This window comes from Mercurialis annua, linkage group LG1-X, assembly GCF_937616625.2.
Source record: "Mercurialis annua linkage group LG1-X, ddMerAnnu1.2, whole genome shotgun sequence".
Taxonomy (NCBI): domain Eukaryota; kingdom Viridiplantae; phylum Streptophyta; class Magnoliopsida; order Malpighiales; family Euphorbiaceae; genus Mercurialis; species Mercurialis annua.
Window position 1 is genome coordinate 4,797,359 of NC_065570.1, and position 12,542 is coordinate 4,809,900.

The 12,542-nt window shown below is 33.6% G+C and overlaps 2 protein-coding genes across 2 annotated transcripts; both read left to right on the forward strand.

Moving 5' to 3' along the window:
- LOC126665672 (5-methyltetrahydropteroyltriglutamate--homocysteine methyltransferase) lies at positions 1–4,627 on the forward strand. Its single transcript, XM_050358536.2, has 12 exons — positions 1–140; positions 1,010–1,363; positions 1,478–1,565; positions 1,697–1,824; positions 1,918–2,309; positions 2,394–2,557; positions 2,665–2,745; positions 2,838–3,004; positions 3,095–3,200; positions 3,318–3,568; positions 3,708–3,909; positions 4,004–4,627. Exons 2-12 carry the CDS (start codon positions 1,014–1,016, stop codon positions 4,370–4,372), a joined length of 2,298 nt encoding a protein of 765 aa, XP_050214493.1. The 5' UTR covers positions 1–140; positions 1,010–1,013; the 3' UTR covers positions 4,373–4,627.
- An 897-nt stretch (positions 4,628–5,524) lies between these two features.
- LOC126665823 (double-stranded RNA-binding protein 1-like) lies at positions 5,525–8,423 on the forward strand. The gene is made up of 6 exons (XM_050358749.2): positions 5,525–5,867; positions 6,046–6,111; positions 6,201–6,436; positions 6,550–6,766; positions 7,068–7,367; positions 7,915–8,423. The coding sequence occupies exons 1-6, from the start codon at positions 5,639–5,641 to the stop codon at positions 8,256–8,258; spliced, it is 1,392 nt and encodes a 463-aa protein (XP_050214706.1). The 5' UTR covers positions 5,525–5,638; the 3' UTR covers positions 8,259–8,423.
- Positions 8,424–12,542: the final 4,119 nt, after the last annotated feature.

Here is a 12,542-nt window from a genome sequence, read left to right on the forward strand (position 1 = left end):
GCATTTTTATCTATAAATAACGCAAAACACGAGCTCCATAAACTCGTGCTTCTCTCTTCTTCTTCTACCTCTGCTAGAAACGGAAGGATTTTAAAACAACGAACCAGTCTTCGTATACCTTCCGCTTCTTTCTCCGCAAGGTTCGCCTCCCTTCCTTTCATTTTTCATCACTCATTTCCCTATTCTTAATCCTAGCTGTTGTAATGCCCAATTCCTTGTTTTTAAACTTAATTTGACCCTAATCTCATTTCATTAACATTAAGCTCTCATTAAAACTGAACAATTAAATCACAAGAAGTTCTGAATTTATTTATCACTAAAGGTCTGGTGATTTTAATCCATGTCTGTGATATTGATGTGTAATGATGGTTATTTACGTGTTTTTTAGTGGTTTATGAAATACCCATTTTGGATTTTTTACCATTTGATTGGATAATTAGATCTAGTGGCGCTTTTGAAAAAAAAAGATGAGATTTTTTAGATCTGGGTTTATTGTTTCGATTTGGATTTAGATCTTTTTGGTGTAGTTTATATGTTTTTCAAATTTAGGGTTTACTGATGATGTTTACATTTTTGTCTGTGCTGAAAAATAGATCTGCATTTGTTGTTCATAGAAACGTTTCAGATTCTATTTTTGTTCGAAAAAGTTTGTATCTTTTCAGGTATCTTTGACTAAGCGTTAGATTCCTTATTACTTATAAGTACAATTGTATATTACAGAATTAGATCCAGTCATTAGTTGCTTCACATGACAGTAGATTAGAGATCTGAAGTTGCTAGTAGGATGAGAAACATTAGGGTTTATATAATTTGCAATATCAAATTCTAGATCTTTAATGTTGGATCTGCAATTGGATTTGGATCTACATGTTATGGATCTATTGTTTCCTGAAATGATGGATCACTTTTTTTCCCGCTGGCTTTATTAAAGGCTTGTTTGTGCATGTTATATGTCTATTTGTAATTTGAGTTTTGAGTGGAGGAGACTGAATTTTGATGTGTGAAGCAGAACAATGGCATCTCATATTGTTGGATACCCTCGCATGGGCCCCAAGAGAGAGCTCAAGTTTGCATTGGAATCTTTCTGGGATAAGAAGAGCACTGCTCAAGATTTGGAGAAGGTGTCATCAGATCTCAGGGAGTCTATCTGGAAGCAGATGGCTGCCGCTGGGATCAAATATATCCCCAGCAATACCTTCTCCTACTATGACCAGGTTCTTGACACTACAGCAATGCTCGGTGCTGTTCCACCTAGATATGGATGGAACGGTGGTGAGATCGGATTCGATGTTTACTTCTCCATGGCCAGAGGAAATGCAACTGTTCCAGCTATGGAAATGACCAAGTGGTTTGACACCAACTAGTAAGTAGTGACTGACAAAAGCTAATGCCTTTTCTGGCACTTAATAGTAGGGTTTTCTATTAGCAAAGAAAAATGGAGAAGGTTTACTAATGATTTGATGATTTCTGTTTTCAGCCATTTTATCGTCCCTGAATTGGGCCCAGAGGTCAACTTTTCTTACGCTTCACACAAGGCAGTGACTGAATATAAGGAGGCCAAGGCGGTATGTATTCTCTGTTCAGATTAAAATTTGTGGAGTTGTTTTCTGTATATTGGTTGGTTAGCATTTTGTCTTTTTTTCCAGTCAGTCTTTTAAAGAACCCTAAACTGACTTTGTTCCTTTGTCCCATGCAGCATGGAGTTGACACCGTTCCTGTCCTTGTTGGCCCTGTCTCTTACTTGTTGCTCTCAAAACCTGCCAAGGGTGTGGAGAAGAACTTTTCTCTTCTCTCCCTCCTTGATAAAATCCTCCCAGTTTACAAGTAAGTGTTCAACTCTCTTGGAAAATTTCACTTCTCTATCTGATGTTAAAGCCATATTTGCTAATTCCATGTTGCAACAATGACTGTCTTTAGGGAGGTTATTTCTGAACTTAAAGCAGCTGGTGCATCCTGGATTCAGTTTGATGAGCCCACACTTGTGATGGATCTTGAGTCTCACAAATTGCAAGCATTTACTGATGCTTACTCCTCATTGGAGTCGACTCTTTCTGGCGTGAATGTTCTCATTGAGACATACTTTGCTGATATTCCATCTGAGGCATTCAAGACCCTCACATCTTTGAAGGGTGTTACTGGATTTGGTTTTGATTTGGTCCGTGGAACTAAGACCCTTGATTTGATCAAGAGTGAATTCCCCAAGGGAAAATACCTATTCGCTGGAGTAGTCGATGGAAGGAACATCTGGGCCAATGATCTTGCTGCCTCTCTTAGCACCCTGCATGAGCTTGAGGGCATTGTGGGCAAGGGTATAATTTCTTGCAATTTTTTTGGCATAATCTTGTGAGCTTTTCATAATACAGTTTGATTGAATTATGTTATTCACTTCACAGATAAACTTGTCGTCTCTACCTCTTCATCACTTCTTCACACTGCTGTTGATCTTGTCAATGAGACTAAATTGGACCAAGAAATCAAGTCATGGCTTGCATTTGCTGCCCAGAAAGTTGTTGAAGCTAATGCTTTGGCCAAGGCTTTGGCTGGTTCTAAAGATGAGGTAAATGCATTATGTTCAGACTTTAACTAGCTCTATATGTTGCATGAAGTAAAACTTAAAACTGTGGTTTCTTCTCATCACTCATTGTTTTCTTTCTTGATTTTCAGGCTTTCTTTTCTGCTAATGCTGCTGCTCAGGCCTCAAGGAAGTCATCACCAAGAGTAAACAATGAGGCTGTTCAGAAGGCGGTAAGTAATTTTGTTACTTTCTTCTATGGCTTTGAATATTTATTCTGATTTTATTGCCTTGCGCTTACAATTACTTTTCCTTTCTTTATCAGGCTGCTGCTTTGAAGGGATCTGACCACCGCCGTGCTACAAATGTTAGTGCCAGATTAGATGCTCAACAGAAGAAGCTTAACCTTCCAATCCTTCCAACTACCACAATTGGGTCCTTCCCACAGACCATTGAACTAAGGAGAGTCCGCCGTGAATACAAGGCTAAAAAGTGAGTTGAAAAGAGTAATCTGATTCTATCTATGCGAGACTAGCAGGAATCATTTCATCAATTAATGTATTTTGCTAATGTTATCTTTAGGATCTCTGAGGAAGAGTATGTTAAGGCCATCAAAGAGGAAATTAACAAAGTTGTCAAACTCCAAGAGGAGCTTGATATTGATGTTCTAGTCCATGGAGAACCTGAGGTAACTCCGATTTTTAATCATTTAGGAGAAAACAAAATTTCAACGTAGACTTCGATGCCTGTTTTCCATAATAAAAGAACTGTTCTTCCAACTAAACATAAATATTTATAATTGCAGAGAAACGATATGGTTGAGTACTTCGGAGAGCAGTTGTCCGGTTTTGCCTTTACTGTCAATGGATGGGTCCAATCTTATGGATCACGATGTGTGAAGCCACCAATCATCTATGGTGACGTTAGCCGCCCCAACCCAATGACTGTTTTCTGGTCCTCTACAGCTCAAAGCATGACTTCCCGCCCAATGAAGGGAATGCTTACAGGCCCTGTCACTATTCTTAACTGGTCCTTCGTCAGAAATGACCAGCCAAGGTATACATAAAACCGAATAACCAGAAGTCTATTTTTGGATGGAAAAAAGAACAAATTGCAAAAGAGAGTGAAATTTCTCAAATATACTAGATGGTTACTCTTATTTAAATTTGTTTATAACACGGTTTGTATTTTCCAGATTTGAGACCTGCTACCAGATTGCTTTGGCCATCAAGGATGAAGTGGAGGATCTCGAGAAGGCTAACATCAATGTTATTCAAATTGACGAGGCTGCTTTGAGAGAAGGGTTGCCTCTTAGGAAGTCCGAGCAAGCTTTCTACTTGGATTGGGCAGTGCACTCCTTTAGAATCACTAATGTCGGAGTTCAGGACACCACCCAGGTTTGTACCCATAACATTTTGGCAGAATCAAATTGATTAGCGTTTATTATTTTCGATTAGACTCATCCTAATTTCGGTTCTTCAATTGCTTCAGATCCACACTCACATGTGCTACTCCAACTTCAACGACATTATCCACTCGATCATTGACATGGATGCTGATGTGATTACTATTGAGAACTCTCGATCTGATGAGAAGCTCCTGTCAGTGTTCCGTGAGGGAGTCAAGTACGGAGCTGGCATTGGCCCCGGTGTGTACGATATCCACTCTCCAAGAATACCATCAAGTGAGGAAATTGCCGACAGAATCAACAAGATGCTTGCAGTTCTTGAGATGAACGTCTTGTGGGTTAACCCCGATTGTGGTCTTAAGACCCGTAAGTACACCGAGGTGAAGCCCGCTCTGCAGAACATGGTTGCAGCAGCCAAGCTCCTCCGTACCGAGCTTGCCAGTGCCAAGTGAGTTGATTCCTACTGAAAGAGAAGGAAGAAGTGAGCGATTCAATTGCTATGGTTGTACGATGAATTAAATACTTAGTAGGCATAATATGCCCAGAGGGCCATGATTTTTTTTTTCTCAACTTTTTTGTTATATTTTTTTTAATTGAATATTTTGTATTTTGGCTTTTGCCTTCAATTTATTTGAAAGGCGTTAAAAAATGTCTGCCTACTGTTTCTAGTCATGGAAATCGTTTGGAATGCCATTACCAGTTTGTAATACTGTATTTGCCACCATTTCCTGTTTGCCCTAGCATCCAAATCCAGTGCCACCATTTCTTTTGGTACAATTGTGAAGGCAAACCCTAAACGGAATTAAACTAACCGGTGAACTATTATGTCTAAAACATCTATTCCTTGATAATCTTTAATGAAAAAGCTGATGATCCGCCACAAAATTAGTTTCTGTTACTCCCCAGATTCAATCTATTCTCAACATAGATTAGTATTTATTTAATTTTATGAACTCTAAAACATTTCATTTTATTCTTTATCAACTAGTGATAGTTTATGCCATATTATTTAAAAATATTTGTGAATGGAGAAAAATGTAAATACTAACCTATGTTGAGAAGATATTTTTTTTATCGGATGTTAAGAAGAGACTGGATCGTATTTTTTTTGGAACATCGAGGGGAGTGTTATATTCCATGCTAATAAGGTCACAAATTTATATTTATGATCATTTCAAATGTACTTTGTTTTTTGTTAAGATTTTAAAAATGCAATAAAGTAATGCTTAACAAATTCGCTAAAATTATCAAAACAATATAAATTGAAATATTTTAATAATATAAATCTATAATCAACTCAACAATACAATATGAAGTATTAGATTGGAGTCAATCTCAGTATATCAAATTAATTTTTATTGGAGTCAATCTCAGTATATCAAATCAAAAAAAAACGTAAATTTCAATTAGTTCTGGTTAGTTACATCCTTTAAATAAAGATTTTAATTTTAATTTTGAAATTGATAAACGTAAAAATATCAGCTCCTAGCAATAATTTAGAATCCAGTATTAGCCATAATTACCAAGTATTTTACATTTTGAAAATAAACAAAACATTGTTATGACGAGTATTTATCCACTGCAAAACGACCCACCTACACCTCAAGCTGTCGATTCCGTTTCCAGAAAAGAGAAAAAATCACAGTGACGATAAAGCATATCTAATAGAATAGCGAGTGAGAAAGAAGTGAGATTGAGATCTCTTAGATTCCAAAAAAATGTACAAAACGAAGCTGCAAGAGCTCTGTCACCAGAAAACATGGCTGTTACCGGAATATTCCATTAAAAAAGAAGGTCAAGATCACAATCCCAGTTTTCAAGCTACCGTCACCGTCAACGGCCACTCCTTTTCCTCTCCTTCTCCGGCTAAATCGTCTAAACTCGCTCAGAACGAGGCCGCTCAGCTCGCGTTTGTTCACTTCTCCTCCTCCTTTACTTCCGCCACAGGTAAATCATTCTCAATTCAAATCGTTTTTTAACTGACATTAATTAATTAGGTAATCTAATTAGCACAAGCTGCTAAACTTATGCTTAATTTTTTTGTGTGTTATTATAGCTGCTGCATTTTCTACTACCAGCACTAATTAGTTTACTAATAATGTTAACAATAATGGAATTTGTTCAGAACAAATTCCTCGAAGGAACGAGCCAGCGGTTACTACTATTGCCAAAGAGAATGACATATCGACAGGTAATAAATACGTTTTGGAGTTTCGAAATGCTAGTTTAATTGTTGTTGTATGGTATATAATGTTGTGTGAACTTTTGTTTTGCTTGAAGATGTGCAACACTTGTACAAAACACTGCTGCAAATCTATACTCAAAAGAGAGGTCTGACTCTCCCCGAGTATTCTTGCGAACGAGAAGGCCCACCTCATGCATCTCGCTTTAAGTGTAAGGTCACTGTTGATGGAAAAACCTATGAGAGTTTGGAGTTTTTCTCTACATTAAGTAAGGCTGAACATGCTGCTGCAAAAGCCGCTTTGATGTCATTGGGGCCGGATAGAGTTGAAGAGGTTAGTTCTCTGTTAACTTTTAGCCTCTTATCGTTTATTTGTGGGATGTTTTTAATTTTTAGGACATCATTGTAGTTTTTTTGCGGTTACATTTTTCTTTGTTTTATTTTTAGGATGAGTCTGCTTACAAGAATCTTTTGCAAGAATTGGCTCAAAAAGAATGTTATCTTTTACCATCTTATACTACAGTCAAATCTGGGGAATCTCATAAGCCAACTTTTGTTTCAACTGTGGAGGTAGCTGGAGAGCTTTTCACGGGACATGAAAGTAGAACTAAGAAACAAGCCGAGTTTAATGTAGCGAAGGTTGCTTACAAAGCTCTAAAACAACGTATGTATTTATACTCATGGTCATAGAGAAATAAGTTTAAATGAATTTTATTATATGCTTTTACGCATTATTTACTTCTATCGCTTAAAATTTTGATTTTACATAATTTTGATAACTTCAGTAAAGTTTACCGATAATGTAATAGTGGTATCAAATTTCAATGAACTTCATGTTTTCAAGCTGCCAAAAAAGTGAAAACAACTCAAAAAAGTTCGATGGATTGGTAAAATAGTTATCATATATTTTAGCAAGGATATTCTCTTGATAATTCCTTATATGCATGTCATGGTTTCTGTTTCAGGTAAGTCAATGCAGAGCTCCATAGTTTCTAGTTCTATCAATACAACTCATCAATCTACGGGTTCGTCTTCTGGAAACCCTAGTCAGAGCTTAATGCCTTCCTCTTCTTCTAACCTCAGACAGAGGCCTACGACTTGTTTAGGCGAATCAAATGAGAATGCTGAAAGTATGTTCCCTCCTCACCAAAGACAAAAAGTTATGCCATCGACTTCTGGTTCGCGGTCTGATCTCACAGCTTATTATAAACAGAACTTTCAACCTATAATTCCTGGGTGCGACAAACAAGCTGAGGAGGAAAACAGTGAGTGTTATTATTATTATTATTATTATTATTATTATTATTATTATTTATAGCGATGCTCTTTTATTGATAAGCTCTATGGTACCAGCTCATTCATAAGATAAATAACTTATAGTTTAATAGGGTAACTAAAGTTTTCTAGTGATTCTTCTACTTTTTGCTCTGCTGTTACATGGCTATTCAATAGCCTTAAAAAGTGGCATGATTAGATATTGTAAGAAAAAATGAAGATCCAGATGTAATCATGTAAAGAACTTGAAGGGAGCTTTTTCTCGTAGCTTAATTGCTTGTCAGTAGGTAATACGATCCACACTGATGTGTATTGGTTTGTAATCCAGTCTTTTGAGATGCAACTACTTTAAGAAACCTGTATTTTAATTGCTTTATCTCAACATTTTTCTACATGGCCACGAGCATCTATTTTCTGAGCTGCACTGACATAAGTGCTAGATCGTCTAAGCAAGGATTGTTGGATCTTTCAGGCTAAAATACATCCATACTGTAATTTTGTACTTAAATGTAAGTGTCTTTCATTTGTCGACTGCAGTGGCTCGTGATAGCTGTGTTCCTCTCTCTACGGGTGCTGACATTCCTAGTCTTGATCCCCATATTGGATCTCCAGGGCCAGATGTGATCTTGTCTCAACCGTGCTCCAACGTCCCTTCTTTGCCTGAACAAGGATCGTCTTTATCTGTCTCCGCGACTGATTCTTCAACCAGCATACCTGTAAGTTCTAGCATTGAGCATCCAACTGGGGCAAATACGCCGCTTCATAATAAAATTATAATTCATCCACGTGGGATGACCATGACATATCCTTCAGGTAGCACTATGCTGCCCGTGAGCGATAATAACTGGGTTGCAGTGGGTACCTCTCAATCCAGTCAGTAAAACTATTGTAGCTCAATGACTGCGTGCCTAAAATTTGTTATCTTTCTCGACTTCAGTGTAATTTGAGCAATGAATTAAATGTAGAGCTGTATTTTGATTGTACGCTTAGAAAAATGAAGCATCAAGCATCAAGCATCAAGGCTAACTGGATATTGGGTACGACAATCTCATTGACTCCTTATTTTATTTTTAGTTTTATAAATAATAATAAAAAAATTAAATATCAATAATATTTAATTTGTTTTTTATTTTTTATTTATTCAGTCTTTATTTTTAAAAATAAAAAGTTTTTGTTTAAAAAAAAAGGTGTTTAACAAAATAAATTCTAAAATTTCAACTTTACATTTAATAATTCCATTGTTCAAAATGTTACAAAACAAATTCCAACTTTTTCTGCTTTTGCATTTGTAGCTCAAATTTATTTTCTGGCCATTTTTTTGTATACTTGACAGATCTGAGCTTTGCGTCAGATACATATATTAGTAGATAAGTAAATTATAATCTAATGTTCCTTACTTTTGCATTATGTAGCTTAAAAATAATTAAATTGAGTAGAATTAATTTATTTTATCTTTTCAATTTTATTCTTTTATAACTTTTTAAATATACAAATAGTTAATAAATGATTAATTTTTTTTATTTTTAATTGATTTTATAAAATGTCTCAATTTAATTTCGATAAAAATCGAACTAAAAGAGCATATGAACCAATTGATGGGCCTGATTGTATTTTTTAGATTTTTATAAAATCAATTTAATTTTATAAAAAAAATGAAAATATTTAGTTTTTCTTACTGCTATTTGAAAACTTTTTAAATTTTCTTATTATATATTATATATAATTTTTAATAAAATCTATAAATTATTCATGATAGTTTTTAGTCGCAAGCATTAATTTGAAAGCAATATTAATTATATTTTATTTATATTATAATACTTCTTTTAACCTAATAAATTATTTTTTTATATAACAATTTTTTTTTCTTTTCCAAAGCTAGAATAAATTGATAAACATAAGTACAAATAATGAAAGTTATATTACAAAGAGCTCAATATGATCTTTCAAATTTGAAACAAACAAATACTAAACAACAATTCAAGATAAGCAAAATTAATCGAAAAATAAAGAAAGATTCATGATATGGATCCCGTAAACTTAACACAACGTAGAACTATGTTCCCATTGAGCGGGGTACTTAGATAATTCTTCTTTTGATTTTGACAAACAAACCGCTCTATTCGACGAAACCTAGTATTTTTGGTTCATCTTCAATGATATTCTAGAAAGATAGATATACACACCTCCCCAATTCTTAGATCTACAAGACCTTGACTTTAAAATTTGAACGAACACTAAAAATGTTTGAACAATCTAAAACATCGGATCAAAGAGGTGGAAAAGAACTGCAAAAATTTATTCAACAACATAAAAATCCAAATTGAAAAAACCATCTTAAAAAAGACTTATTCAAACATAAAAATAAATCTACTATAATTTTTATTATGGGCGGAGAGAAGATAATTTTCCAATTAACCGGAAAAATCATCTTCTCCCACCCTTAAGAAGATGAAGAAAAAAAAAATTCTAAAGAGAAGAAAGAGGATAATTTTTAGAGAGAGAGAGAGAGATTTTATCACAATTTCTAAATTACTTTGAAGTTACCTTCTACAAATTGACTTGGTAATAACGTTTTCTAAAAACTAATTCTTTTTACATGACAATTAAGAAATTGAGGAAACCAGATTTAGGCTACATAGTGCAAAAGCGCAAAGAGTTGAGATTTCATTTGAACGTTTTAGAACATTGGGACATTTGACGTGACATTATGACGGGCGATGTAGCACTAAATATATAAGGTAGGAAAATTTTGGCCGCTACATATACAAAAAAAGGGCCAAAAATCAAAGATGGGCTACGAAATGAAAAGAAAAAGGGCCTTTTATATAAAATACAAGATTTGGGCTAGACTTTACTTTTATACGGTCCAATCCATATCTTTACTTTTCACACCATCAATTTTATGAAACCTAACCTTTTCTTTTTACCGTTTTTTTATTTTCCTTCTCAATTGGCGGTTTCTTCATTCTTCTCCGCCATTTTCGCTTCTCTTCTCCACAATTTTGCTGTGCGTTATCTCCATTACTGCACGACTCCTCTTGCTTCTCTCATTTTCATCTCTATTTCATCATTATCTCAACCGTTCTTGCTTATATAACAATAAATTCTTTTGAGCTGTGAAAAAAAAATTCACGATTTCTACTCCTTCGCTTCCGTCGTACCGCCTTCGCCGTTCCACCTCCGCCGTTTCGCCTCCATCGTTCCGCCTTTGTCTCGCCGCGCCATCTTTCTTTTATCTTTTTAATTTTAGATCTAAAATTTTTTGTTCTTTATTTTTATTTTCAGATTTGTAATATGTTTATCTTTTACTGTTGATTCACCATTAAACATGTATAAATAGTATCTTTAAAGAATCTAATACTTATTTCATGTTATATAGAATAATTTTGTGATTTTATATAATAAAATTCTGTTATTTCTGTATTTTTTTGTGTTTTGTTGTATTTCTGCGTTTTTTTTATTCTGCAGAACGATTTGTTGATGAAGATTGATTGTTGAATTATTGTAATGTTACAGTGCTGTTGATTTTATGTTGACTTTATGTTGATATTATGTTGATATCTACTGATTTTTTTTTATTTTAACATTAACAAATAAGATACTATTGTCTGTGAAATAAACTTTCGTTGGATGAAATAAAACTGTATCATAACCGTCTTTATCGAAATTTAGTTAGGTATGAGAGGTGGAACGCAAAACAATTATACAAGTGATTTTGAAGAAACTGTGCAGCTGCAAAGAGAATTGAGGAAAAAAATATATTTTGAAATAGATTTCTTTAATTTGTGAACTGTTGTGTTGGTGTATATTTAATATATTTTTATTTTTATATGTAAGAATAAATTTATTTTTTCATTTGAATTATTGTTGTAGTTTTTTCATATTGTTTTAATTAATTACTCTGCTAACATCTTTATCTGATTCATTTATTTTAAACATTTTGTACCTTTATTGTTCTTTAGTAGAATTACTACTATCATATTAACAAGTTATCAACATAATGTCAACATGATATCAACAATTAATGCTAATTTAGTCAACATGTTTGTAAAATGAGAGCATCGATTGATTTAAGCCAAAAACTATTAACATATTATCAAAAACATATCAATAGTTCATTAATACATCAATTTAAGACTAACTTTATTTTTCTTTCAATGATTGAAAAATCAACATGTTATCAACAGTATATCAACAATATGTCAACATAAAATTGAAAATAAAAAAAAAGTTGTAATACATATCAACATAATGTCAACAATAAATCAATAACGAATCAACATAAGGAATAAAATAAAATATAATTTTTTGAGAAATTGTGACAATCGATAAAATATCAACAAGAAATCAACAACATATCAACATGATAATGCTAACATTTTCTTATCTAATCTCATTTAAATTTTGTTTTTTTAGTTTATTTCACGCACAAAATTATCTAATTTGCTAATGTATTTTTTAGAATAAAATTTTTCAATGTTAAAATTAAGAAAATACCAACTGATTATCAACACAAAATCAACAACACTGTAATATTATAATATTTCAGCAATCAACCATCATCAATAAATCGAACTACAGAATAAAAAAAACACAGAAATATAACCAAACACAAAAAAATGCAGAAATAACAAAAATTTATTCCATATAACCATAAATTTACATTACATAACATGAAATTAGCATTATATTCATAAAATATAATCTCTATACATGTTTAATGGTGAAAAAACAGTAAAAAAATTGTAGATCTGAAAATAAAAAAGAAGAAGAAAAAGAAAAACAATGAATAAATTATAGATCTGAAATCAAATAGATGACGGCGATGAGCAGAGGAGATGATGGCGTTGACGAAGATGACAACGGAGACGATGATGAGAACGATGACGGAGGAGCGGAGGAATAGAGGACGGCTCAGCGGAAGACGGCGAACGGTAAAAAAAAGAGAGGAAGATGAACTGAGAGGAAGAGAGAATTGAATGATGAGGAGAGAGAAAATAATTGAAATTATGATTTGTATGCTGTTAGGGTTTAATATATAGAGTCCGTATAAAAGTTATAATTCAGTACGCACATGATAGTTTAGAAAACTCAAACCTGCACCCGTATAAAAGTTAAAAATTTGACAAAGTAGGTTGTTTGTGTAAAAAGCCCAAAAAAAAAGT

What these genes read in the sequence shown, in the direction of transcription:
- LOC126665672 (XM_050358536.2), top strand. Translation starts at nt 1,014, where the DNA reads ATGGCATCTCATATTGTTGGATACCCTCGCATGGGCCCCAAGAGAGAG. An exon ending in AATATAAGGAGGCCAAGGCG is followed by an intron (nt 1,566 to 1,696) that starts GTATGTATTCTC and finishes TGTCCCATGCAG; the next exon opens with CATGGAGTTGACACCGTTCC. An exon ending in GAGTTCAGGACACCACCCAG is followed by an intron (nt 3,910 to 4,003) that starts GTTTGTACCCAT and finishes CAATTGCTTCAG; the next exon opens with ATCCACACTCACATGTGCTA.
- LOC126665823 (XM_050358749.2), top strand. Translation starts at nt 5,639, where the DNA reads ATGTACAAAACGAAGCTGCAAGAGCTCTGTCACCAGAAAACATGGCTG. An exon ending in AGAGAATGACATATCGACAG is followed by an intron (nt 6,112 to 6,200) that starts GTAATAAATACG and finishes TTTTGCTTGAAG; the next exon opens with ATGTGCAACACTTGTACAAA. An exon ending in TTACAAAGCTCTAAAACAAC is followed by an intron (nt 6,767 to 7,067) that starts GTATGTATTTAT and finishes TTTCTGTTTCAG; the next exon opens with GTAAGTCAATGCAGAGCTCC.